The sequence below is a fragment of the Oncorhynchus mykiss genome, chromosome 8 (genome assembly GCF_013265735.2).
Source record: "Oncorhynchus mykiss isolate Arlee chromosome 8, USDA_OmykA_1.1, whole genome shotgun sequence".
Lineage (NCBI taxonomy): Eukaryota > Metazoa > Chordata > Actinopteri > Salmoniformes > Salmonidae > Oncorhynchus > Oncorhynchus mykiss.
The window spans coordinates 89932143-89959268 of NC_048572.1; the positions used below are offsets into that span (position 1 = coordinate 89932143).

The window sequence follows — 27126 nt, forward strand, 5'->3', positions numbered from 1 at the left end:
AGCATGCTAAAATAGAAGGCTAGCTAACATGTTAACATCCTGCCGATGCTTTAGCCGTGTAAAAACTGGTTGGCGTAAGCTAGCTTGCTAGGCTACTAGGTAGACGGAAGCCGACACGGTAACATAACTTGTCGTATTGAAAGCTAGCTGAAGTTATGGGCGGTTCGCCCTTTTTCAGATCCGATTAAGTGCTACCGGTGAGAGCTACGGAAAGTGTCTGCTAGCTGTCAGGTAGCTGAAAGCGGTGACACCGGATGAGAATGTTCCGTTTCGTTTGAAACGGGCTGGTGGATAAATCGCTTTGTGTTTTTTTGGTTTTGTTTGTTCAAATATAGAAGCTTTATCCACGAGAAAAATCCTGGGCAAACAAAGGGAGAAGTAAACGGAAAAACTGAAATGTCAGGTGACGTCCACCGTTGAAATGTGTGTTGACTGTGACGCATAGTTAGCTAGTTAACTAGCCCTGCGACGGACTGGTGTGCCTGGCCAGCTTCAACTTCCTTAGCTTTAACTTACCTAGCTTTTAAAAAAAACAACACACAAAGACATGTCACCGGGCGACAACCCTCACGTTTTACTAGGAAGGATTCGGTTTCTGAACAAATGCATAGATTGTTTCAGGAAGAGCGAAGCTGTGCCCGAGTGCCTATGTTTCGTCCCAAAAGAGGTTTGTTATAAAATCTGTAAAGATTCGTCATCCAATTCGACCGCTTCGTCTAGTACGTCCACCGCCAACTCATCCGTCGGTAAGACCCTGGTTTCAGTTTGGGAGAGCCCCCATCAAGCTCTCCACAGTAAGAAGCTATGCAAGTGCAACATCGAACCAAAGAAAGGGACATGTATTCGGACAACAGGGGAAGAGTATTGCAACAGCCACGGCCTGTGGGTTAAAATCAACAAGGTAAGAAATTGTTGAATGATTAATTGCTTTATACACACTTCCTGGTTAGTCATGAAGTCATGTCTCCATTCTTGTTACAGGACTGATCACCTTTGCTCAGTACACATTTTGAGGCAGTTGTCCTTTTAACCCTCTGTGTGCCTGCTTGTCTATCTCTGTGTGTCTGTTTCTCTCTGTGTGTTTTTATAGGATCAGTTGGAGGAGCACCGCTTGGGTCAGGAATGTGAGGAGGGCTGGGTCTTGGTCTGTAAACACACGGAGGGAGGAGATCGACTGGTACCTGTTGAATCACCTGAGACACTCGGCAGACACCAGCAGCTCTTTGGATATGACCACAAGCCCTGTGACAGGTGTGTGTGTGTGTAACAGAGGTGGTGACTAACTTTGTTTGAGATCTGAAGACTTGTAATGGCTCTGCTTGATGCTTTAGCTCAGCGGTTTAACACGGTCTGCTCTCTCAGATGGGAACAAGTGGTGGATGTAGAGAGTTCTCTTCACATCGGCTCTAAACCCAAGGTCGCGGAGCGTGATGAAGCAGCTGTTCAGAAGCTCAGGTCAGTGTGTTTGTAGTCGAAGCCAGCTCCTGGTCAAGCCCTGGTCGGTGATGGGTGATAACAGGCTCTGATGAGCTACACAGCTACCTGTTTAAACCCTGGTCCATGGGTGATAACAGGCTCTGATGAGCTACACAGCTACCTGTTTAAACCCTGGTCCATGGGTGATAACAGGCTCTGATGAGCTACACAGCTACCTGTTTAAACCCTGGTCCATGGGTGATAACAGGCTCTGAGCTACACAGCTACCTGTTTAAGCCCTGGTCCATGGGTGATAACAGGCTCTGATGAGCTACACAGCTACCTGTTTAAGCCCTGGTCCATGGGTGATAACAGGCTCTGATGAGCTACAGCAGATATTGAGGCAGTTTGGGCACTTTCTGTAAAAACTGAATGAAGTTAAGGTGGCCTGGTCTAACCAACAGTACTGTTCCCTTCTCTGTTGTCCAGATATGTTCCTCCCACCTGGACGTTTGAATATGATGAGGATCTGGTGCATTACTTCTACGACCACATCGGAAAGGAGGATGAGAACCTGGGCAGTGTCAAACAGTGTGTCACCAGCATTGATGTGTCCTCCTGCTCAGTGAGTTGTGTGTGTGTCAGTGTTCATTTCGTCAACAATAAATATGATGAAAAAATACTCGTCAACAACCTATTTTTCCTGACTAAAACTAGGATGCCCTGGAATAAAACAATAACTATTAAAATAATTTTACATTTTAGTCAACGGAAATGTGAGCAGATTAGAATTCCATGTGAGACTAATGGACATTTGACCTGCAGCTTTGAACCTGTTTCATTCCATATGCATGCAGAATATTTACATGCAATCCTCTCATTGGACAGAATGAATATCTTTCAGTTGTGCGGTCTGATTGGCTTGATCTGCCCAGCACACAGCTCCCAGGAGGTCTGATTGGCCTGATCTGCCCAGCACACAGGAGGTCTCTTCAGTCACTCTCTTGAAGTGATATGAAGCCAGGACACTAACTAACCTCAACTAGAAACCATTTTTACTCTCTCTCTCACTTTCATGGGGGCTATTTTTGCTTTGATCACATCAGAAGGTCTATTTATTCGGCTTTTATTTATTTGTCTGTTATTTATTTATCTGTGTTGCCACGTCGCGGTTCGCAGATGTGAGTTGCGGTTTATTTTTCCTATGGGGAAAAAACAAATGCTTTTTGTTGACTATTTTCAAGGAAACCACTATTATTTACCCCCATGACGATTATGATGGGGACAAAATCAGAGCTGTGAGAATGTTTTACCTGTGGTTATTATGGCTGTCATTGGTTACAATCTGACACAATTAGCATATATGCTTATTATGGCTGTCATTGGTTACAATCTGACACAATATCAGTGTTGCCAGCTAAGGTACATGAGGGGATAGTAGACCTAGTTGGACAAGGCTATCTGAATGTGCACATGATGGAAGTTAGAGGTAGCCTAAACATTCATCATTTAATAGAAAAATTCACTGACTAAAATGGCCGACCTAAAACTAGACTAAATTTGTCCAGAGTTTTTGTCAACTGATAACTAAGAAAATAATAAAATGGGACTAAGACTAAAAGGTATTTTAAAACAAAAATAGGTGACAAAATGAACGTGTGTGTGTGTGTGTGTGTGTGTGTGTCAGGAGGACCCTAGTGGTGGGGCAGGTTGCCTGACAGATGGAGATACGGAGACCTACTGGGAGAGTGATGGGATGCAGGGACAACACTGGATCAGACTGCACATGAAGAGAGGCACCGTAGTCAAGTAAGTGGTACTGTCATACAGTCCTGTCACTGCCATGGCAAACCTGGGATTTATGTAGGTGGAGAACAGTGTGGGGCCTAGTATGGAACCTGGGGGCACTCCCTTGGGGACAGGTGGAGAACAGTATGGAACCTGGGGGCACTCCCTTGGGGACATGTGGAGAACAGTATGGAACCTGGGGGCACTCCCTTGGGGACAGGTGGAGAACAGAATGGAACCTGGGGGCACTCCCTTGGGGACAGGTGGAGAACAGTATGGAACCTGGGGGCACTCCCTTGGGGACAGGTGGAGAACAGAATGGAACCTGGGGGCACTCCCTTGGAGACAGGTGGAGAACAGTATGGAACCTGGGGGCACTCCCTTGGAGACAGGTGGAGAACAGTATGGAACCTGGGGGCACTCCCTTGGAGACAGGTGGAGAACAGTATGGAACCTGGGGGCACTCCCTTGGGGACAGGCGGAGAACAGTATGGAACCTGGGGGCTCTTCCTTGGGGACAGGTGGAGAACAGTATGGAATCTGGGGGCACTCCCTTGGGGACAGGTGGAGAACAGTATGGAACCTGGGGGCACTCCCTTGGGGGCAGGTGGAGAACAGTGTGGAACCTGGGGGCTCTTTCTTGGGGACAGGTGGAGAACAGTATGGAACCTGGGGGCTCTTCCTTGGGGACAGGTGGAGAACAGTATGGACCCTGGGGGCTCTTCCTTGGGGACAGGTGGAGAACAGTATGGACCCTGTGGGCTCTTCCTTGGGGACAGGTGGAGAACAGTATGGACCCTGGGGGCACTTCCTTGGGGACAGGTGGAGAACAGTATGGACCCTGGGGGCACTTCCTTGGGGACAGGTGGAGAACAGTATGGACCCTGGGGGCTCTTCCTTGGGGACAGGTGGAGAACAGTATGGAACCTGGGGGCTCTTCCTTGGGGACAGGTGGAGAACAGTATGGAACCTGGGGGCTCTTCCTTGGGTCAGGTGGAGAACAGTATGGAACCTGGGGGCTCTTCCTTGGGGACAGGTGGAGAACAGTATGGAACCTGGGGCCTCTTCCTTGGGGACAGGTAGAGAACAGTATGGAACCTGGGGGCTCTTCCTTGGGGACAGGTGGAGAACAGTATGGAACCTGGGGGCACTCCCTTGGGGACAGGTGGAGAACAGTATGGAACCTGGGGGCTCTTCCTTGGGGACAGGTGGAGAACAGTATGGAACCTGGGGGCTCTTCCTTGGGGACAGGTGGAGAACAGTATGGAACCTGGGGGCTCTTCCTTGGGGACAGGTGGAGAACAGTATGGAACCTGGGGGCTCTTCCTTGGGGACAGGTGGAGAACAGTATGGAACCTGGGGGCACTCCCTTGGGGACAGGTGGAGAACAGTATGGAACCTGGGGGCTCTTCCTTGGGGACAGGTGGAGAACAGTATGGACCCTGGGGGCACTCCCTTGGGGACAGGTGGAGAACAGTATGGAACCTGGGGGCTCTTCCTTGGGGACAGGTGGAGAACAGTATGGAACCTGGGGGCACTCCCTTGGAGACAGGTGGAGAACAGTATGGAACCTGGGGGCACTCCCTTGGGGACAGGTGGAGAACAGTATGGAACCTGGGGGCTCTTCCTTGGGGACAGGTGGAGAACAGTATGGACCCTGGGGGCACTCCCTTGGGGACAGGTGGAGAACAGTATGGACCCTGGGGGCTCTTCCTTGGGGACAGGTGGAGAACAGTATGGAACCTGGGGGCACTCCCTTGGGGACGGTACATCATCAGATGACCACTAGCCCACCAAAACCATGACTTTGGTCAAGTCTTAGGAAGACCTGAAGAATAAACATGAATTTGTATTGTTTTTGTGTCTTGTCCGGCAGTAAGCTGATCTTGACGGTTGACTCAACCGATGACAACTACATGCCTAAAAGAGTGACTGTGTTCGGAGGGGAAGGAGACAATCTGAAGAAGCTCAGCGACGTCACCATAGACGAGTAAGTTACTCCGAAAGAACACCTGGGCCGTATTCAGCAGAGCAAACGGAAAATAAAAGGTTTTGAAACATCAGGAGGTGCTACGTGAACTTGTAACTGTGTGTTTTTATTTCTCTGTCCCTCAGCAATCTGATTGGTGAGGTGTGTGTGCTGGAAGACATGACGGCCCACCTGCCTGTCATTGAGGTTCGCATCGAGGAGTGCAGGGGTGAGAATGGTGGCTACACATTGAATAATTAATATACACACAACTGTACTAATCATTTACGGCAGGAGTGCTGGTGTAGGATCAGTTTGGCCTTTTTACATTTTTTTAAATAATAATGAATTACATATGGACAGGGGAAGAGACCTGATCCTAGATCAGCACTCTGAATACAGGGCTCTGATCAAAGTTGTCGAGCCTTGACAGACATCACATCCTGTCCAGCTGACGAACTAGACGAACTTTAGCTCTACCCTGTCACCTTATCTGGGAGTGGCTCAGTGTCTTTGTTGGCACACTGTAGATATCAGCTTTGACTTTGGAAATATAGAAATGTGCCTTGAATTAAATACTGTATCAATCCCAGGCTGATCCACTCCTGTCAGGACCTTAACAACATGTCCTATCAGTGAATAAAACAATCATACATTCTAGTTGAAAATGAATAACACTCTTCCTGACTCTTCCTCTTCTTGACTCTTCCTCTTCCTGACCTCTCTCTCTGGCTTTTGTCTTTCTGTCTCAGACGAGGGGATAGACGTTCGGATCAGAGGGCTGAAGATCAAGTCATCGTGTGAGAGAGACCTGGGGCTCAACGCTGACGTGTTTCAGTCTCCTAACCTAGTGCGTTATCCTCGACTGGAGGGTACACTACCTGATGTCCTCTACCGCAGGGCCCTGGTTATACAGAGGTAAGACACTACCTGATGTCCTCTACCGCAGGGCCCTGGTTATACAGAGGTAAGACCCTGCCCTACCTGATGTCCTCTACCGCAGGGCCCTGGTTATACAGAGGTAAGACACTACCTGATGTCCTCTACCACAGGGCCCTGGTTATACAGAGGTAAGAACCTGCCTGATGTCCTCTACCGCAGGGCCCTGGTTATACAGAGGTAAGAACCTGCACTACCTGATGTCCTCTACCGCAGGGCCCTGGTTATACAGAGGTAAGACACTACCTGATGTCCTCTACCGCAGGGCCCTGGTTATACAGAGGTAAGACCCTGCCCTACCTGATGTCCTCTACCACAGGGTCCTGGTTATACAGAGGTAAGACCCTGCCCTACCTGATGTCCTCTACTACAGGGCCCTGGTTATACAGAGGTAAGACCCTGCCTGATGTCCTCTACCGCAGGGCCCTGGTTATACAGAGGTAAGACCCTGCCCTACCTGATATCCTCTACCACAGGGCCCTGGTTATACAGAGGTAAGACCCTACCTGATGTCCTCTACCACAGGGCCCTGGTTATACAGAGGTAAGACCCTGCCTGATGGTGAACATGGAGCTTGTTGTGATCATCATGAAACGCTCCTGATCCTCCTATACTACCAAGATGAATGCTGGTCTGTGGTGCTCTATCCCAGTCTAGTCAGTTGGTGTCGTGACTCTTCCCCAGTCTGGTCAGTTGGTGTCGTGACTCAGCTTGTGTGTCCTCAGGTTCATCTCGCTGCTGGACAGTCTCCTGCCCCACCTGGTTCCAGCCTGGGACTACAGCCTGGCCACCTTCAACCACATCAAGGTACGTCTAGTTGCTGGGCTGGAACAAAGGCCTGCACTAGCTCCCCAGGACCAGGGTTGGAGACCGCTGGTTGAGAGGGACACACCACAGATGTCATGTCTGATCTGCTGGTGTAAAAAAAACAAAACTCCACGGTCCTCCCTTTCATCTTTAAACGGACGCTGCCAGATTTTCGTTGACCTACTTAACCAGAGTTAGGCCAACTCATGGATGCCATTTTGTATAGAGATTACAATGTTGTGTCTGTCCCATTATAGCATCTGTGAGCGCACGGGCATCTCCATGAGACGGATGCAACGTTACCACGACAACTGGGAAAGAATGAGGAAGTGGATATAATCTGGGTTCTTTTGATTATCAGTGAAATTAACGCATGTTGTAACATGTCGATTACTATGTATTTGAAGACTATAAATGGCCAACCACACATTTTTGGAGTAGAAAGTTTATTCCCCTGCTTTCTGAGAGTAGCTGGCTACTGTAACTGGAGACTTCCAGCAATTGCGCTAAGCTAACATCAATCATCTCCAAACTGCACGCAGAGACATACAATAGTCTCCATGAGTTGGTCTGACTCTGGGGAAAGTAGATAAACTACCTAAATCTTGCAGTGTCCCTTTTTAAAATCTATTATCACGTCCAGTACATTGACCGTTGTGTTCTCTGCTGCCCCCTAGAGTATCAAGCCGTTCCTGCTGCTGTCCAAGCGTCGCTCGGCCCTGATCACCCAGTGTCTGAAGGACTCCGAGACCAGCAAGCCTAACTTTATGCCCCGGCTCTATATCAACCGTAGACTGGCCATGGAGCACAGAGACAACCCCTCACTGGACCCTACTGCTAAGAACGCTGTCTTCACACAGGTAGTGGAGGGGGGTGTGTGTTGGGGTGGGAGGGGGGGTTATGTGTGTGTGTGTGTGTGTGTGTGTGTGTGTGTGTGTGTGTGTGTGTGTGTGTGTGTGTGTGTGTGTGTGTGTGTGTGTGTGTGTGTGTGTGTGTGTGTGTGTGTGTTGTAGGTATATGATTTTAGACATCTGGCTTTAACCCATGCAGGTCTACGAGGGTCTGAAGCCATCCGATAAGTTTGAGAAGATTTTGGACTACAGGTATAGTAATGTCTCTCCCCAGCATCCTTATTGACCATCACATTCACTTAGCGGTCATTCTCAGGAAGCTGGATTTGTTATCTAACAGATGGTGAAATGAATGTGGTAATAATAAGCTGTTATCATAACAGACTTGAAAAGAAAGCAGCAGTGAATATGTGTTGTTGTTGATCAGATGGCCGGCGCGTTACGACCAGTGGTGGGAGTGTAAATTCATAGCAGAGGGCATCATCGACCAAGGAGGGGGTTTTAGAGACAGTCTGGCAGACATGTCTGAAGAGCTGTGTCCCAGTTCAGCAGAATGCCTCCTGCCTTTACCCTTCTTCAACAGGACATCTAACCAGGTAACTACCCTTAACCTCTACCTAACCTAACCTCTACCTCTTTAACATCTAACCAGGTAACTAACCCTAACCTCTACCTAACCTCTACCTCTTTAACATCTAACCAGGTAACTACCCTTAACCTCTACCTAACCTCTACCTAACCTAACCTCTACCTCTTTAACATCTAACCAGGTAACTACCCCTAACCTCTACCTAACCTAACCTCTACCTCTTTAACATCTAACCAGGTAACTAACCCTAACCTCTACCTAATCTAACCTCTACCTCTTTAACATCTAACCAGGTAACTAACCCTAACCTCTACCTAACCTAACCTCTACCTCTTTAACATCTAACCAGGGAACTAAACCCTAACCTCTACCTAATCTAACCTCTACCTCTTTAACATCTAACCAGGTAACTACCCTAACCTCTACCTAACCTAGGGGTTAGTAGTACAACCAGGGGGGGCTAGTAGTACAACCAGGGGGGGCTAGTAGTACAACCAGGGGGGGGGCTAGTAGTACAACCAGGGGGGGATAGTAGTACAACCAGGGGGGGCTAGTAGTACAACCAGGGGGGGGGGGGGGCTAGTAGTACAACCAGGGGGGGGGGGCTAGTAGTACAACCAGGGGGGGGATAGTAGTACAACCAGGGGGGGGATAGTAGTACAACCAGGGGGGGGCTAGTAGTACAACCGGGGGGGGGGGGCTAGTAGTACAACCAGGGGGGGGGGGGCTAGCAGTACAACCAGGGGGGGGGGGGCTAGTAGTACAACCAGGGGGGCTAGTAGTACAACCATGGGGGGGGGGGGGGGGCTAGTAGTACAACCAGGGGGGGGGCTAGTAGTACAACCAGGGGGGGTGGGGGGGGGCTAGTAGTACAACCAGGGGGGGGGACTGGTAGTACAACCAGGGGGGGCTAATGGTAGTAGTATATGACCAACAGTTATTTTCTGCTCCCAGGGAACAGGCGAGGCCAGAGACCACTATGTTCCCAACCCGTCCTGCAGAGAGTTCCACAAGTTTGAGTGGATCGGACAGCTGATGGGAGCCGCTCTCCGAGGAAAAGACTTCCTGGTGCTGGCTCTGCCTGGTCTGGTGTGGAAACAGTTAACAGGGGAGGCTGTCTCCTGGAGCAAAGACTTCCCTGCTGTTGACTCTGTCCTGGTGAGCACTGTGCTGTTGTCACATCGAACATCACTGACTTCAGCGTAAATCACACATCGACGTAAAAGACGACAACTGTGAAAATGGCAGAACTCAAGTTAGGATTCAGTCCACTGACGTTTTCATCCTCGGCATACTTACTGAAGCTTGTATCTATTCTGTTTTTATAGGCGATACAATCGCTAGTTGCAATATTCTGACAACGCATTGGATAATGTGATTTCCCGTCTGTTTTAAAATGTTAAGTTTGCTTCTGTTCTGTGTCTCTCTACAGGTCAAGCTGCTGGAGGCCATGGAGGTCATGGACCAGGAGACATTTGACTTTAAATTTGGGGAGGAGTTGGTGTACACTACCCTGCTGAGTGACGGCAGACTGGTGGAGCTGCTACCAGGCGGCAGCAATCAGGTGGTACGCTACCAAGACCGCAGGGAGTTCATTCACCTGGTCCAGAAGGCACGCCTGGAGGAGAGCAGACACCAGGTGGGAAGGGGTTTTCAGATGGCCTTCATGTCGGTCTGGGTTGTCTCGTGTGGAGGGGGATGCTGTAACCATGCGTGTGTCTGTTCCAGGTCTGTGCTATGCAGGCGGGGCTGGTGAAGGTAGTGCCTCAGGCCGTGCTGGATCTGCTGACCTGGCAGGAGGTGGAGAAGAAGGTCTGTGGAGACCCGGAGATCACCGTGGAGGCACTCAAACGACTCAGTGAGTAATCAGACGGACCTTGATGTGGTTGAAGATCGTCAGGCTGTAGTCCCAGACTGACTCAGTACCATCACATGTGGCCCCATCTTATGTCCCCTCTCCACATCAGGTTGATTATAAACCCTAGTGTTGTCTCTCTCTCCACATCAGGTTGATAATAAACCCTAGTGTTGTCTCTCTCCACATCAGGTTGATTATAAACCCTAGTGTTTCTCTCTCTCCACATCAGGTTGATAATAAACCCTAGTGTTGTCTCTCTCTCCACATCAGGTTGATTATAAACCCTAGTGTTTCTCTCTCTCTCTCCACATCAGGTTGATTATAAACCCTAGTGTTTCTCTCTCTCTCCACATCAGGTTGATTATAAACCCTAGTGTTGTCTCTCTCTCCACATCAGGTTGATTATAAACCCTAGTGTTGTCTCTCTCTCCACATCAGGTTGATAATAAACCCTAGTGTTGTCTCTCTCTCCACATCAGGTTGATTATAAACCCTAGTGTTTCTCTCTCTCTCTCCACATCAGGTTGATTATAAACCCTAGTGTTTCTCTCTCTCTCCACATCAGGTTGATTATAAACCCTAGTGTTGTCTCTCTCTCCACATCAGGTTGATAATAAACCCTAGTGTTGTCTCTCTCTCTCCACATCAGGTTGATTATAAACCCTAGTGTTGTCTCTCTCTCCACATCAGGTTGATAAAAAACCCTAGTGTTGTCTCTCTCTCCACATCAGGTTGATTATAAACCCTAGTGTTTCTCTCTCTCTCTCCACATCAGGTTGATTATAAACCCTAGTGTTGTCTCTCTCTCCACATCAGGTTGATAGTAAACCCTAGTGTTGTCTCTCTCTCCACATCAGTTTGATTATAAACCCTAGTGTTGTCTCTCTCTCTCTCTCTCTCTCCACATCAGGTTGATTATAAACCCTAGTGTTGTGTCTCTCTCTCTCTCTCTCTCTCCACATCAGGTTGATAGTAAACCCTAGTGTTGTCTCTCTCTCTCTCTCTCTCTCTCCACATCAGGTTGATTATAAACCCTAGTGTTGTCTCTCTCTCCACATCAGGTTGATTATAAACCCTAGTGTTGTCTCTCTCCACATCAGGTTGATTATAAACCCTAGTGTTGTCTCTCTCTCTCTCTCTCCACATCAGGTTGATAGTAAACCCTAGTGTTGTCTCTCTCTCCACATCAGGTTGATAGTAAACCCTAGTGTTGTCTCTCTCTCCACATCAGGTTGATAATAAACCCTAGTGTTGTCTCTCTCTCTCCACATCAGGTTGATAATAAACCCTAGTGTTGTCTCTCTCTCCACATCAGGTTGATTATAAACCATAGTGTTGTCTCTCTCTCCACATCAGGTTGATAATAAACCCTAGTGTTGTCTCTCTCTCTCCACATCAGGTTGATTATAAACCCTAGTGTTGTCTCTCTCTCCACATCAGGTTGATTATAAACCCTAGTGTTGTCTCTCTCTCCACATCAGGTTGATAATAAACCCTAGTGTTGTCTCTCTCTCTCCACATCAGGTTGATAGTAAACCCTAGTGTTCTCTCTCTCTCTCTCCACATCAGGTTGATTATAAACCCTAGTGTTGTCTCTCTCTCCACATCAGGTTGATTATAAACCCTAGTGTTGTCTCTCTCTCCACATCAGGTTGATAATAAACCCTAGTGTTGTCTCTCTCTCCACATCAGGTTGATTATAAACCCTAGTGTTGTCTCTCTCTCCACATCAGGTTGATAATAAACCCTAGTGTTGTCTCTCTCTCCACATCAGGTTGATTATAAACCCTAGTGTTGTCTCTCTCTCCACATCAGGTTGATAGTAAACCCTAGTGTTCTCTCTCTCTCTCTCTCTCCACATCAGGTTGATAATAAACCCTAGTGTTGTCTCTCTCTCCACATCAGGTTGATAGTAAACCCTAGTGTTCTCTCTCTCTCTCTCTCTCCACATCAGGTTGATTATAAACCCTAGTGTTGTCTCTCTCTCTCCACATCAGGTTGATTATAAACCCTAGTGTTGTCTCTCTCTCCACATCAGGTTGATAATAAACCCTAGTGTTGTCTCTCTCTCCACATCAGGTTGATTATAAACCCTAGTGTTGTCCCTCTCTCCACATCAGGTTGATAGTAAACCCTAGTGTTCTCTCTCTCTCTCTCTCTCTACATCAGGTTGATTATAAACCCTAGTGTTGTCTCTCTCTCCACATCAGGTTGATTATAAACCCTAGTGTTGTCTCTCTCTCTCCACATCAGGTTGATTATAAACGCTAGTGTTGTCTCTCTCTCCACATCAGGTTGATAATAAACCCTAGTGTTCTCTCTCTCTCTCTCTCCACATCAGGTTGATTATAAACCCTAGTGTTGTCTCTCTCTCCACATCAGGTTGATAATAAACCCTAGTGTTGTCTCTCTCTCTCCACATCAGGTTGATAGTAAACCCTAGTGTTCTCTCTCTCTCTCTCTCCACATCAGGTTGATAATAAACCCTAGTGTTGTCTCTCTCTCTCTCTCCACATCAGGTTGATAGTAAACCCTAGTGTTGTCTCCCCCTCTCTCTCTCTCTCTCTCTCCACATCAGGTTGATAGTAAACCCTAGTGTTGTCTCTCTCTCCTACAGCTCGATATGAGGACTTGGAGCAGACTGATGTCAGGGTACAGTACCTGTGGGAAGCTCTCATGAACTTCACTAACGGTCAGTTAAAACCGTCTTATTTTTGTCTCTGTGGCTCTATCTTCTGTTCTCTATTCATTCACTAACTCTCTGACTGTTCCCCCCTCTTCCAGAGGACCGCAGCCGGTTCCTGAGGTTTGTGACGGGGAGGAGCCGTCTTCCTGCTCCCATCTACATCTTCCCTGACAAACAAGGGTATGTTGGTAGGACGCCTTTTACCGTATGTTGGTAGGGCTCCTTTTACCGTATGTTAGTAGGGCTCCTTTTACTGTATTTTGGTAGGGCGCCTTTTACCGTATGTTGGTAGGGCGCCTTTTACCGTATGTTGGTAGGGCGCCTTTTACCGTATGTTGGTAGGGCGCCTTTTACCGTATGTTGGTAGGGCGCCTTTTACCGTATGTTGGTAGGGCGCCTTTTACCGTATGTTGGTAGGGCGCCTTTTACCGTATGTTGGTAGGGCGCCTTTTACCGTATGTTGGTAGGGCGCCTTTTACCGTATGTTGGTAGGGCGCCTTTTACCGTATGTTGGTAGGGCGCCTTTTACCGTATGTTGGTAGGGCTCCTTTTACCGTATGTTGGTAGGGCGCCTTTTGGCCTACGTTAGTGGGGCGCCTTTTGGCCTACGTTAGTGGGACACCTTTTGGCCTACGTTAGTGGGACGCCTTTTGGCCTACGTTAGTGGGGCGCCTTTTGGCCTACGTTAGTGGGACGCCTTTTGGCCTACGTTAGTGGGACGCCTTTTGGCCTACGTTAGTGGGACGCCTTTTGGCCTACGTTAGTGGGGCGCCTTTTGGCCTACGTTAGTGGGACGCAATCCCAAAGCAAATACCTTATAAGATGCTGATGTTATTGCACTTTTTATAACGTCTTTCCCTGACCTCTAGCTCAGAAGACAGATGCATTATAACGTCTTTGGTTTCCCTGGCCTCTAGCTCTGAGACTACAGATGCATTATAACATCTTTGGTTTCCCTGGCCTCTAGCTCTGAGACTACAGATGCATTATAACGTCTTTGGTTTCCCTGGCCTCTAGCTCTGAGACTACAGATACATTATAACATCTTTGGTTTCCCTGGCCTCTAGCTCTGAGACTACAGATGCATTATAACATCTTTGGTTTCCCTGGCCTCTAGCTCTGAGACTACAGATGCATTATAACATCTTTGTTTTCCCTGGCCTCTAGCTCTGAGACTACAGATGCATTATAACATCTTTGGTTTCCCTGACCTCTAGCTCTGAGACTACAGATGCGTTGCCACAGTCCTCCACCTGCTCCAGTACCCTGTATCTACCCAACTACCCCAGGTGAGTTTTAATGGCAATTCAATTCAATTCAAGGGCTTTATTGGCATGGGAAACATGTGTTAACATTGCCAAAGCAAGTGAGGTAGATAATATATAAAGTGAAATAAACAATAAAAATTAACAGTAAACATTACACATACAGAAGTTTCAAAACAATAAAGACATTACAAATGTCGTATGTATGTATGTATGTATGTATGTATACACACACAGTGTTTTAACAATGTACAAATGGTTAAAGGACACAAGATAAAATAAATAAGCATAAATATGGGTTGTATTTACAATGGTGTTTGTTCTTCACTGGTTGACCTTTTCTTGTGGCAACAGGTCACAAATCTTGCTGCTGTGATGTAACACTGATATTTCACCCAGTAGATATGGGAGTTTATCAAAATTGGATTTGTTTTCAAATTCTTTTTGGATCTGTGTAATCTGAGGGAAATATGTCTCTCTAATATGGTCATACATTGGGCAGGAGGTTCTCTCTACTGTTCTCTCTACTGTTATCAGAATATTTAGAAGGAAAGTGGTTTCTTTGGTTCCATATAACGGAGATTGTAGATATGAAATTGCAATGGTTATACTCTTCCACATTCTCTAGTAAAAGCTAATTCCCTAACTTTGTGTCCCCTGCAGTGCGAAAGTGTGTGAGGACAAGCTGCGCTATGCTGCCTATAACTGTGTTGCCATCGACACTGACATGAGTCCCTGGGAGGAGTGACCACGCCCCCTGCCACGCCCATATAGCAGTTTTATGCCACGCCCACCTGTATTTATGCAGCATTCATTACAAGTGGGGGGAAAACGCCAAAAATAGTACTTGTAAACTGGGAGCAACAAGTTGTGTGCATTCATGTGCTTTGAACTTACCGAGACCGCTGATTGGCTAATGTAATGAACGCAGCATTAGCATCACTATCTGAAGCTGCTGCCAAGCCTATTATCATTTATAAAATGGGTGGTTTGATCTCTGAATGCTGATTGGTTGAAAGCTGTGGTATATCCAACCGTATACCATGGGTATGACAAAACAGATTTTTACTGCTCTAATTATGTTGGTAACCAGTTTATAATAGCTATAAGGCAATTCTGGGGGGGGGGGTTGTGATATATGGCCAATATACTTCAGTTAAGGGCTGTGTCCGAGCAGTCTTGTGTTGCGGCGTGTCTAAGAACAGCCCTAAGCTGTGGAATATTGGCCATATACCACACCCCCCCTCGGGCCTTATTGCTTAAGTATACCGTATCTGCAACGGTGCCAACTATTTACAGCTGTACTGTACATAATAAACTAATGTGGAAGAAACATGACTTCTGATGTTTTACTTTTCATAATATGGGGAATATTCCAATGTTTGAACCAGTCATAAGTCTGTTACTTAAACTCTGTGAAGCAGTTATTTGGGCTGCAGTTTCTGAGGCTGGTAACTCTAATGAACTTGTCCTCTGTAGCAGAGGTAACTCTGGGTCTTCCTTTCCTGTGGTGGTCCTCATGAGAGCCAGTTAACTCTAATGAACTTGTCCTCTGCAGCAGAGGTAACTCTGGGTCTTCCATTCATGTGGTGGTCCTCATGAGAGACAGGTAACTCTAATGAACTTGTCCTCTGTAGCAGAGGTAACTCTGGGTCTTCCTTTCCTGTGGTGGTCCTCATGAGAGCCAGTTAACTCTAATGAACTTGTCCTCCGCAGCAGAGGTAACTCTGGGTCTTCCATTCCTGTGGCGGTCTTCATGAGAAACCAGTTTCATCATAGCGCTTGATGGGTTTTGCGACTGCACTTGAAGAAACGTTCAAAGTTATTGAAATGTTCCATATTGACTGACCTTCGTGTCTTAAAGAAATTATGGACTGTCGTTTCTCTGCTTATTTGAGCTGTTCTTGCCATCATATGGACTTGGTCTTTTACCAAATAGGGCTATCTTCTGTATACCACCCCTATCTTGTCACAACACAACTGATTGACTCAAACACATTAAGAAGGAAAGGAATTACACATTAACTTTTAACAAGGCACACCTGCTAATTGAAATGCATTCCAGGTGACTACCTCATTTGTATGTATTATGGATCCAAGGCAGCAGCTACTCTTCCTGGGGTTTATTATGGATCTCCATTAGTTCCTGCCAAGGCAGCAGCTACTCTTCCTGGGGTTTATTATGGATCCCCATTAGTTCCTGTCAAGGCAGCAGCTACTCTTCCTGGGGTTTATTATGGATCCCCATTAGTTCCTGTCAAGGCAGCAGCTACTCTTCCTGGGGTTTATTATGGATCCCCATTAGTTCCTGTCAAGGCAGCAGCTACTCTTCCTGGGGTTTATTATGGATCCCATTAGTTCCTGCCAAGGCAGCGGCTCCTCTTCCTGGGGTTTATCATGGATCCCCATTAGTTCCTGTCAAGGCAGCAGCTACTCTTCCTGGGGTTTATTATGGATCCCCATTAGTTCCTGCCAAGGCAGCAGCTACTCTTCCTGGGGTCCAGCAAAATTAAGGCAGTTTATATAATTTTAAAAACATTACAATACATTAACAGATTTCACAACACACTGTGTGCCCTCAGGCCCCTACTCCACCACTACCACATATCTACAGTACTAAATATGTGTTTGTATGTTATCGTGTGTGTATGCATGTGTCTGTGCCTATGTATGTTTTGCTTCACAGTCCTCGCTGTTCCATAAGGTGTTTTTTAATATTTTTTTGTTGCCTTGTTGATATTAAGGCAGAGCGGCGCTTTATTATGGACAGACTTCATATTTTAGCTACTGTTGTATCAATATGTTTTGACCATGACAGTTTACAATACAGGGTTATGTTTCACTATGTTGGATCGCTCCAATATATTGGTATCACTCCGCGGCGGAGGGATACATCCGACGTGAGGATTTACAGATTTATTCCCGCGTACACCTGTGTCACGGCTGGGGTTCGCCCCTATATATAGACCCCATGGCCGCGAAACATGGTCTCTCATTTTCTCAGCGGACGTCCGTATGGTTTGAGGTTCAAACTTTATGAAGTTCGCTTGGTAAGTGTAATATCTTGCGTGGACGTATACTCACTGACTGTTTGCAGCAGCCCCTCTTGAGTGCTGCACTCAGCTACGAGCGGTTGATCTGTATCTTCCGTCCGTGGTTTTGTTGTGCATGTGTTTCGTTGACGTTACACTACGACTCCGTGTGCATCCTGGCTTGTGTTGTGAATTGCTTAACATGCTGTTGGGTTATCTGCTAATTGCCCTAAAGTTGTTTTTTTTCACATACATAATGTAAGAGTGTCGTGGTGGACTTCCACTACATTGAGACATTACGTTTGGAGTTCCTTAACAGAGTTACTCCATCATATGGTGCTGTTTTTACTGGTTGGATATGAAACCAGCGAGGTAATATTAGAGTTGGTGTTAAAAAAAAAACAAGTAAAAAAACTCACATATTAGATCCATTACCTGGTTGCTGTTTTGTCTTGCCTGTTTTTCCCACAGGGGTCTTCCCCTTTTTGCCGAGGTACTGGGTAATGTATCCCTCACTGAGATCCTATCCCTCCAAGTGGGTCACGACAAACTCTCCCAGGGCGTTGTACCTCTGCTCCGTGACCTCGCTGGCTTGGCTGAGTTTATTATGTCTTCCCTTTGTGACAGGTGTGATGGTGGCATCCCCCCCTGGAGCTCTTCATACCTCGTGCCTGGGCAGAGGGGAGCGGGCTATGATGCAGGTGGTTACCTCCCGGCGCCATCTCTGGCTGGCCCAATCCCGTCTGCCAACTGCTCTCCAGAGCACATTTTCCACTCTCCCCATCATCCCAGTGCTGACCTTTTGGCACAGGGGTTAATGACGTTCTGGAGCAGACTGATGAGGTTCGTAGGGAGACTCTGAGATGGTTCATGCCGCCACCTCAGGCCCTGGGTCCAAGGCAGACGGACTGTCGTCACACACCTGCACCCAAACGACGGTGGGGTCCCCCTCCTGCCCCTTCGCCTCGTGCTGAGGAACGGCAGTGGGGAGGGGCACAGCGTGCGGTGGAACAATAACCTGTCAACCATCACCGCCATAGGGACGTGACTGAGGGACCAAGGCGCTCGGGGCGCCAGACGAAAGGCAGGACCCCTGACACACCCTTTCCCTGCCTCTGCTTCTCCTCTACGGTGCTAGAGGAGCCTCAAAAATGTAGAGAACGTGGGTCGTGGCCATGTGGTCTATTTATAGGGGTGGACCCCAGCAGTGACAGGTGTAGACTGGAGTAAATCTGTAAATCCTCACGTCGGATGTATCCCTCCGCTGCGGAGTGATACCAATATATTGGAGTGATCCATATAGCTCACATAACCATGGTTACATAAGTAATCTTTGTTACTCCAAGCAGTTTAGTCATCTCTACTTGCTAAATATCCACATTATTTATTACAAGATGTAGTTGAGGTTTAGTGTATGATTTGTCCAAAATACAATGCTATTAGTTTTAGAAATAATTAGGGTTAATTTAAGGTGGTTGAGAGAATGCAGAGTGTGTGCAAAGCTGTCATCAAGGTAAAGGGTGGCTTCATTGAAGAATCTCAAATATAAAATATATTTTGATTTAGCACTTTTTGGGGGGGTTACAACATGATTCTGTTATTTCATAGTTTTGATGCCTTCCCTATTATTGTACAATGTAGAAAATAGTCTAAATAAACTCTGGATTGAGGCTTGTCCAAGCTTTTGACTGGTACTCGAAGTATACATCTCTGCAGTAATAGTTTTGGGGCTTTCTAGTTTATCCTGGGTGGTGCACACACACAGATGGCGGCAGTCAATGTTTCAGTTTGCGCTCATGGATTTCTAGAGTTATCGTACAGTCTCGCGATATCTGACACCTTCAAACTTCCCCATGAACCTTTGCGTGTTCTCTTTCCAGCCGGCGCCTGAGAATGGGTACGTGTTTTCATCCTCCGGTCGCTGAGAGAATCCTTGTCCATCACTTGTTTTACATCAGGAATATAACTATAATGGTTTGGCAGATTACTTTTTATTTGAATATCTTACTGGAATGTTGTTGAGTTGCACTAATATCACCATAGATTATTGTTTTTAACTGAATTATTATAAAAGGATGTCATGTTACAAGATGGCTGCTCTCATGGGCTAGTCTAGCTGACTTGCAAGTGAGCATTTGCAGATAGTTCTCAAATTGCACTCTTGTTTTAGTAGTTACCTAGTTTGGTGTACCTTAAACCTAATACACATTGCTGTGTTGCGTTGTTTTGGTAGACATTTTGCTGCCAAGTCTTCCTCGTTAGCTAGGGATTTTAGTTGTAAGCTAGCGATAGGCCTCTGGATAAGTTTATTTTTTAAAAACATTCTCAATTTAGTACCTCTTTTACTAATTAATCTATATATCGACTAAATCTTTGCATGCTTACGAAGAAATGTGTATCTACAGGACTATGTTCAGTGATTTAACGGGATAACGTTAATCTTTATTAGTACTGTGCTGATGTTGGGCAATGGCTACTCAGAATCACGCTAGCTTAGGCTAACGTGCTAGCGCTACCTAGGTAGTGGTTCACTATTCGGAGAAGCTTTGTGTTTGAGTGAATATGATGACGATTAGGTTTCCGAGATTACTGTGCGGATAACCACCTTGGAGAACTGACACTCGCAAGCACAATGGCTTCCTTTGGCTTTAGTGTTTTTTTGTTTGTTGCAAAGTTCGCATCTTTCTCACTAGTGTCTTGTTTCTGTGGCCCAGGTATCTCTAGGGACAACTGGCATAAACGCCGCAAGACCGGCGGCAAACGCAAACCCTACCACAAGAAGAGGAAGTATGAACTGGGTCGCCCCCCTGCAAACACAAAGGTGAAGACGCTGACCACGTGTATCGGTATTGTGGACAGTAGCTAGTAATATAAGGTTTGATTGTTTGTGGTGTGGATGATTACAAATTGACCATAGGTAGGTCTGTTTTGACCGTTTTGGTTAAAGTTTTAGGACCTACCAATGACCCGGACTGTCATAGTTACACTGACACACCTATGCCAAACAATTGGGCACCTGTGGCCACCAGGTATCCCTATACATAATGCAATCATTCATGATTTAGTTGGTTTCCACTAAAAAAACTTGCTTCTCTTCTAGATTGGACCTCGCCGTATTCACACGGTGAGGACCCGCGGTGGCAACAAGAAGTACCGCGCTCTGAGGGTCGACGTGGGTAACTTCTCATGGGGCTCTGAGTGTAAGTTTCCATACGGTTCTGCTATGGATGTCAGCTGTACACACTAGTTAAATCTGTAAGGGTGTCGTGAGTCTTTCAATGACGATATTCATGTCCAGTTCTGCTACTGAATGTTTGTGACGATATTTGTGACTCTGAGAAAGACAAAAGCTAGACTCACTCATGAAACGCAATGTGTTTTGAGAGCTCAATTAATTTCACCTGATTTACCACCTACATGTGTGCATTTGGCCATAATGTAAACTGAACATAACATGTAACAGTTTCCAATATTTTACTGAGTAAAAATAAACAGTCAATTGAAATGAATTCATTAGGCCCTGATCGATCGATTTCACACAACTGGGAATACAGATACCTTAAAGGTTGGGGCGAGGATGATATGGATTATATTTCAGTTCATGAAACGTGACCAGCACGTTGCGTTTGGTGTAAATTTAGCCATTTTAAAGCTACTTAAAAACGCTCATGGGCCTGTTTATTTCTACAGACTGTGCTTGAACCCCTGTTTCATCACCCCTGTAATATTACCACTACACACAGGTGGGAATGTTGATATTGACGCGGTCTTGTGTTCATTTTGCAGGCTGCACTCGTAAGACCAGGCTCATTGATGTGGTGTACAACGCCTCCAACAACGAGTTGGTGAGAACCAAGACCTTGGTGAAGAACTGCATCGTTCTCGTCGACAGCCTGCCTTACAGGCAGTGGTATGAGGCCCACTTCGCCACTCCTCTGGGACGCAAGAAGGGAGCCAAGCTGGTACGTACAAGTCCCAAATGGCTCCTATGTAGTGCACCGGTTTTAAATTGAACGAAGGTGTATAACTGCAACGTGTAAAGTGTTGGTTCCATGTTTTAACCTCCGACGCTAACGTCCCACCAGGCCAACGTGCGGTGTCACTGCAGAGCGCCAACATTCTAAACACATCGTTGTTTTAAACATTCTTGTAAATGTATTTTACACCATTTTAAAAGATGAACATCTTATTAATCTAGCCGCTGTGTCAGATTTCATAAAGGCTTTACTGCGAAAGCAAACGTGCTATTTTCTGAGGACGGCGCCACGCAGCCACAAGTATTACTAGCATTTTCCAACCAAGCATTAGCTTGGAAATAACAAAATAAATTGCGTACCTTTGAAGATCTTTGTCTGTTGGCAATGCCAAGTGTCCTAACTACACAGTGAACGTTAGTTTTGTTTGATAACATCCATTTTTATAGCCTAAGACGAAACATTTGTAAACCACTTGCGTCGTGATTTCCCTCTCATTCAACTTTGGACGAAGCGTTCGTGGTAATTACACACACTAATCAAATGTTTAACCGGTCACGGTTGGTTTCGTTGCAATCCTCTGGTTGTTACTAACAACCATACTTGATGTTTCTTTTTCTGGGGCGTTTTGAACGAACCGATTTGACACCAATCAAGGCTTGGTTGCGCACCAATGGTAGTACCGGTCTATCGTTGACTGACTTATTTTGGCCCAATGACTACTGATCACGTGCCCTTTGTCACAGGAAATGCCCCATCACCTGCACCACCTGTTCAGTAAGCCTCTGCTTTACAGCAGAAGGAGTAAACTGCTATGGGCCGTAGTTACCTGTGTTTGTTTTTATTATTATTTTTTTAATATTTTGTTGGGGTGTGTTGGAATAGCTGTATTTTGTATATAGTACTTTCCTTCCAAATGTATCGCTGTACCAATTCGGCCACTTTGGGTACATTTGTGTGGGACACCTGGGTGACTTCGCGCTCAATATCATGTAGCTCGCTCATTGTTGAAGTTATCTGTCTAAAACTTTGCTCAGCTATTGTTGCCATCTTATGTTCTTCATTCAAACCACCCCCAGCATCCTATCTGTATGTTTGGCTGTTCTTGGTCAAACCACCCACAGCATCCTATCTGTATGTTTGGCTGTTCTTGGTCAAACCACCCACAGCATCCTATCAGTATGTTTGGCTGTTCTTGGTCAAACCACCCACAGCATCCTATCAGTATGTTTGGCTGTTCTTGGTCAAACCACCCACAGCATCCTATCAGTATGTTTGGCTGTTCTTGGTCAAACCACCCCCAGCATCCTATCTGTATGTTTGGCTGTTCTTGGTCAAACCACCCACAGCATCCTATCAGTATGTTTGGCTGTTCTTGGTCAAACCACCCACAGCATCCTATCAGTATGTTTGGCTGTTCTTGGTCAAACCACCCACAGCATCCTATCAGTATGTTTGGCTGTTCTTGGTCAAACCACCCCCAGCATCCTATCAGTATGTTTGGCTGTTCTTGGTCAAACCACCCACAGCATCCTATCAGTATGTTTGGCTGTTCTTGGTCAAACCACCCACAGCATCCTATCGGTATGTTTGGCTGTTCTTGGTCAAAGCACCCACAGCATCCTATCGGTATGTTTGGCTGTTCTTGGTCAAACCACCCACAGCATCCTATCGGTATGTTTGGCTGTTCTTGGTCAAACCACCCCCAGCATCCTATCAGTATGTTTGGCTGTTCTTGGTCAAACCACCCACAGCATCCTATCAGTATGTTTGGCTGTTCTTGGTCAAACCACCCACAGCATCCTATCAGTATGTTTGGCTGTTCTTGGTCAAACCACCCCCAGCATCCTATCAGTATGTTTGGCTTTTCTTGGTCAAACCACCCCCAGCATCCTATCAGTATGTTTGGCTGAAAGATGATGCAGCAACAATAAAAAAACAGAAAACATATATTTTTATTTCCTTGTATTTTCTTCTACCTGATCTATTGTTATATTCTCCTGCTTTCAATTCAAATTTCCACAACATTCAGAGTTTCCTTTCAAATGATACAAAGAAAATGCATATCCTTGTTAATCCTTGTTAATCCTTGTTAAAGTTAATGAGCTGAAATAAAAGATACCTTCCCTCAATTTTGTTCAATCCTTTACATCCCTGTTAGTGAGCATTTCTCATTTACCAAGATCTGACACCTGACAGGTGTGGAATATCAAACGGCATGATCATTACACAGGTACACCTTGCGCTGGGGACAATAAAATGGTTCTATAAAATGTACAGTTTGTTTCCAGTTGAGGGAGGGTGCAATTAGCTTGCTGACTGCAAGAATGTCCACCAGGGGATTTAATGTTATTTTCTCTATCATAAGGGGTTTCAGTGGGTAAATGCTCACCTTCGACTGGCATCGTGTGCTATTTACGGATGGATCCCAGTTTCAACTGTACTTGGCCGAGCGTGTATTGTCGTGTGGGTGAGCGGTTTGCTGATGTCGCCGTTGTGAATAGAGTTCCCCGTGGTGGGGTTATGGTATGGGCAGGCATAAGCCACAGACACAATTGCATTTTTTCGGCAGCAATTTGAATGCACAGATAACGTGACATTCTCCCGAGGCCCGTTGTCGTGCCATTTTCCTGCCGCCATCACCTCCGACATGTCACCCATTGAGCACGTTTGGGATGCTCTGGGTCGACTTGTACTACGTGTTCCAGTTCCCGCCAATATTCAGCAACTTCACAGACATTGAAGAGGAGTAGGAAAACATTCCACAGGCCACAATCAACAGCCTGATCAACTCTATGTGAAGGAGATGTCGTGCTGCGTTAAGAAAATGGTCACACAAGATACTGACTGGTTTTCTGATCCACACCCTACCTCTTTATTAAGGTATCTGTGACCAACAGATGCAGATCTGTATTCCCAGTCATGTGACATCCATAGATTAGGGCCGAATGAAATTATTTAAATTGACTGATTTCCTTATGTACTGTCATCTTAGTTAAAATGAATGTTCTGTTACTATATTGTCCCAAATGGCAACCTAATTCCTTAAATGTGCTGCTTTTGGCCACAGCGTCTGCCGGTATCCACTATCGCCTGTCAACAGAAGCCTTAATGTAGAGTACTACTTTCACTAACGGACACTAGCTGACAGCCGAGTCCCAAAGCCAGTACACTAATCCCTTGTTATTTTGTTGCATGTCAATGTGTTTATAATCTCTGGTATTTTGATGGAGATGCCGTTGTCCATGTCTGCTACAGAATGACCTTGGGTTTTATTACCAGAACTGAGTGAAACTAAATATACTGGAGACTTAATTATGTAGACAAATCCCACCTTTATTTAACTAGGCAAGTCAGTTAAGAACAAATTCTTATTGTCAATGACGGCCTACCGGGGAACAGTGGGGTTAACTGCCTGTTCAGGGGCAGAACGACAGATTTGTACCTTGTCAGCTTAGGGATTTGAACTTGCAACCTTTCGGGTACTAGTCCAACACTCTAACCACTAGGCTACCCCGTGTTAGCAGGCCGGGGGTCAACTGCAGGTATAAACGGTTCTGTGAAATGTTTTCGTGCAGACTCAACATACTTGAAATCGTACAAGTGTTCCATTGGTGCCCGTCATTAATCGCCTAGCGTCTTTATTTCCTGTTTTTAGACTCCCGAGGAGGAAGAGGTGATCAACAAGAAGAGGTCGAAGAAGATTCAGAAGAAGTTTGACGAGCGCAAGAAGAACTGCAAGATCAGCCCTCTCCTGGAAGAACAGTTCATGCAGGGGAAACTCCTCGGTGAGTCTCTGTTTCTACTGGGCAGCACTGCTGATTTTAAAGGTCAAGGGTGATTTGTATCAGCGCTCCTAGTCTGAAATGCTTGATACATATACTCCAGTTACTAGTTATTGTGGTTTTCATCCGGGTACTCGGCGTATGCAGGCTTAGTTTCCCAGACGTGCAGAAACACTCGTGAGGGGATCTAATAATGCTTTTTAGTCTTGGTCAGAAATGTCTGAATCGTTCCTCCCCGGCACGAACACCTTATTGACCGAACTTCCATCAGCTGAATTGTGTGGTGCTGGGCTTGTAACAGATGTGAGGAACACTGCATTACAACGGTGATGGTCAATTTATTCATGACATCTGAATCCTCAGCGACAAAATCCCATGTCAATTTTCTGATGGGACTTCTGTTAACTTCTACTTGGTGTTTCTTCTCTGACTTGGTAATAATTGTTCTCTCTCTCTCTCCCAGCATGCATTGCCTCCAAGCCGGGCCAGTGCGGCAGGGTGGATGGCTACATTTTGGAGGGCAAGGAGCTGGAGTTCTACCTGAGGAAGATCAAGGCCAAGAAGGGCAAATAGATCCGCTGTTTAATACCATGTCAATAAAAACACAAAAGTCCCACAAGCTTCAAGGTATTTTCTTTTTAGCTGCATCTACTCAACCTTACTCCCGGACAGGACATGTTGAATGTGCCAGCGTTGCCCAATTTACTCCCACCTGTTAATAAAACATTCCGTCTACACTGCATGTCAACAGCTTATTTGAGCTGTTCTTGCCATATTATGGACTTGGTCTTTTACCAAATAGGGCTATCTTCTGTATACCACCCCTACCTTGTCACAACACAACTGATTGGCCCAAGCGCATTAAGAAGGAAGAAAATTCGACAAATGAACTTTTAACAGGGCACACCTGTTAATTGAAATGCATTTCAGGTAACTACCTCATGAAGCTGGTTGAGAGAATGCCAAGAGTGCAAAACTGTCATCAAGGCAAAGAGTGGCTATGAATAATCTAAAATAAAATATATTTTGAGTTAAATGCTTTTTGGTTACTACATAATTCCCTATGTGTTGTTTCATAGAATCAAAACTCTAGTAAAATGAAACTAGAGTTGTGTCCTAACTTTTGACTGGTACTGGTAAATATACTTAAGTCAAATGGATGTAGCAACTACAGACTGCCCCTTTAAGTCTATCAGAGGTGAGTTTTAGCTTGTGTCCATTAGGCCAATGAATTATTTTATCAGCATGATTTCGATTGAGCAATAAAGGCCCCACTTTTATTCCATAGGCTGGGATTTGCACTATGCAGCTGTTGTCATCCATCAAACCCATTTGGCGTGTCGTCATAGTGGTCTCTGATTGGTGGTCATGATTTGGTGTTCATCCTAGTGGTCTGTGATTGGTGGTCATCATTTGGTGTGTCATCATAGTGGTCTGTGATTGGTGGTCATTTGGTGTGTCATCATAGTGGTCTCTGATTGGTGGTCAGACTCGCTCAGGTGGAACAAACTTAAACCTGCGCCTTTTGTCAATACTGAATTGAATATCATTGAGAAAACAGAGGTGTCAAATAATATTTTCACAAACATCCTTTCTGAATTTAAATGTAATCATCTAGCTTTTCTAAACTAATCTGTAATCTGATTACAATATTTTTGCTGGTAATGTAATGGATTACAGTTAATGGTTTTTGTAATCCCGTACATGTAACAGATTACATGCAATCCGTTACTCCCCAATCCTGCCCCTTGAGCATGTTTGGGATGCTCTGGATCTACGTGTACGACAGCGTGTTCCAGTTCCTGCCAATATCCAGTAACTTCACACAGCCATTGAAGAGGAGTGATGGGCCATTGTCAGATGGCAGCCAACTGGTGAAGGGCATAAGGGGGGAAAAAGTGACATCCTCAAACTTCTTATAACAAACTGCTTGTGATACTCAAATTCTAACGACTGCTATTTAGGAAAAGTCAAGGATGGGGGACATGACATTGATAATGGCAGAGCAGCATTACACATTCTTAGACTTATCTGGAGTCATTACACATTCTTAGACTTATCTGGAGTCATTACACATTCTTAGACTTATCTGGAATCATTACACATTCTTAGACTTATCTGGAATCATTACACATTCTTAGATTTATCTGGAGTCATTACACATTCT

General features: G+C 45.8%; 2 protein-coding genes and 2 non-coding genes across 7 annotated transcripts; all 4 read left to right on the forward strand.

Annotated features, from left to right (window-relative positions):
- The first annotated feature begins 65 nt into the window (after nucleotides 1–65).
- hectd3 (HECT domain containing 3) lies at nucleotides 66–15501 on the forward strand. Of its 4 annotated transcripts, none has more exons than XM_036986749.1 (20): nucleotides 66–901; nucleotides 1091–1251; nucleotides 1363–1455; nucleotides 1906–2041; nucleotides 3104–3225; nucleotides 5081–5194; nucleotides 5320–5411; nucleotides 5926–6091; nucleotides 6838–6919; nucleotides 7597–7779; nucleotides 7970–8022; nucleotides 8198–8366; nucleotides 9314–9517; nucleotides 9792–9998; nucleotides 10088–10217; nucleotides 12835–12909; nucleotides 13002–13083; nucleotides 13821–13834; nucleotides 14135–14192; nucleotides 14832–15501. In XM_036986749.1, the coding sequence occupies exons 1-20, from the start codon at nucleotides 548–550 to the stop codon at nucleotides 14914–14916; spliced, it is 2580 nt and encodes an 859-aa protein (XP_036842644.1). In that variant the 5' UTR covers nucleotides 66–547; the 3' UTR covers nucleotides 14917–15501. The 4 variants fall into 4 exon arrangements, with proteins under 4 accessions (XP_036842644.1, XP_036842646.1, XP_036842645.1 ...); XM_036986751.1 differs by having other exon boundaries at nucleotides 5320–5402; XM_036986750.1 differs by lacking the exon at nucleotides 13821–13834 and having other exon boundaries at nucleotides 14121–14192.
- A 3467-nt stretch (nucleotides 15502–18968) lies between these two features.
- On the forward strand, nucleotides 18969–25575 carry rps8a (ribosomal protein S8a). The gene is made up of 6 exons (XM_021614196.2): nucleotides 18969–19097; nucleotides 19915–20021; nucleotides 20301–20400; nucleotides 20987–21162; nucleotides 24833–24962; nucleotides 25423–25575. The coding sequence occupies exons 1-6, from the start codon at nucleotides 19094–19096 to the stop codon at nucleotides 25530–25532; spliced, it is 627 nt and encodes a 208-aa protein (XP_021469871.1). The 5' UTR covers nucleotides 18969–19093; the 3' UTR covers nucleotides 25533–25575.
- LOC118965662 lies at nucleotides 20090–20196 on the forward strand. The gene has a single exon (XR_005053040.1). It is a non-coding gene; the product is annotated as a small nucleolar RNA SNORD46 (small nucleolar RNA).
- LOC118965661 lies at nucleotides 20474–20542 on the forward strand. Its single transcript, XR_005053039.1, has one exon. It is a non-coding gene; the product is annotated as a small nucleolar RNA SNORD38 (small nucleolar RNA).
- Nucleotides 25576–27126: the final 1551 nt, after the last annotated feature.

Excerpts from the sequence above, each read along its gene's own strand:
- hectd3 (XM_036986749.1), top strand. The coding sequence starts at position 548 with ATGTCACCGGGCGACAACCCTCACGTTTTACTAGGAAGGATTCGGTTT. Across the intron at positions 1,252-1,362 it reads GACCACAAGCCCTGTGACAG|ATGGGAACAAGTGGTGGATG; the intron begins GTGTGTGTGTGT and ends CTGCTCTCTCAG. Across the intron at positions 9,999-10,087 it reads TGGAGGAGAGCAGACACCAG|GTCTGTGCTATGCAGGCGGG; the intron begins GTGGGAAGGGGT and ends TGTCTGTTCCAG.
- rps8a (XM_021614196.2), top strand. Across the intron at positions 20,022-20,300 it reads GCCCCCCTGCAAACACAAAG|ATTGGACCTCGCCGTATTCA; the intron begins GTGAAGACGCTG and ends CTTCTCTTCTAG. Across the intron at positions 20,401-20,986 it reads CTTCTCATGGGGCTCTGAGT|GCTGCACTCGTAAGACCAGG; the intron begins GTAAGTTTCCAT and ends TTCATTTTGCAG.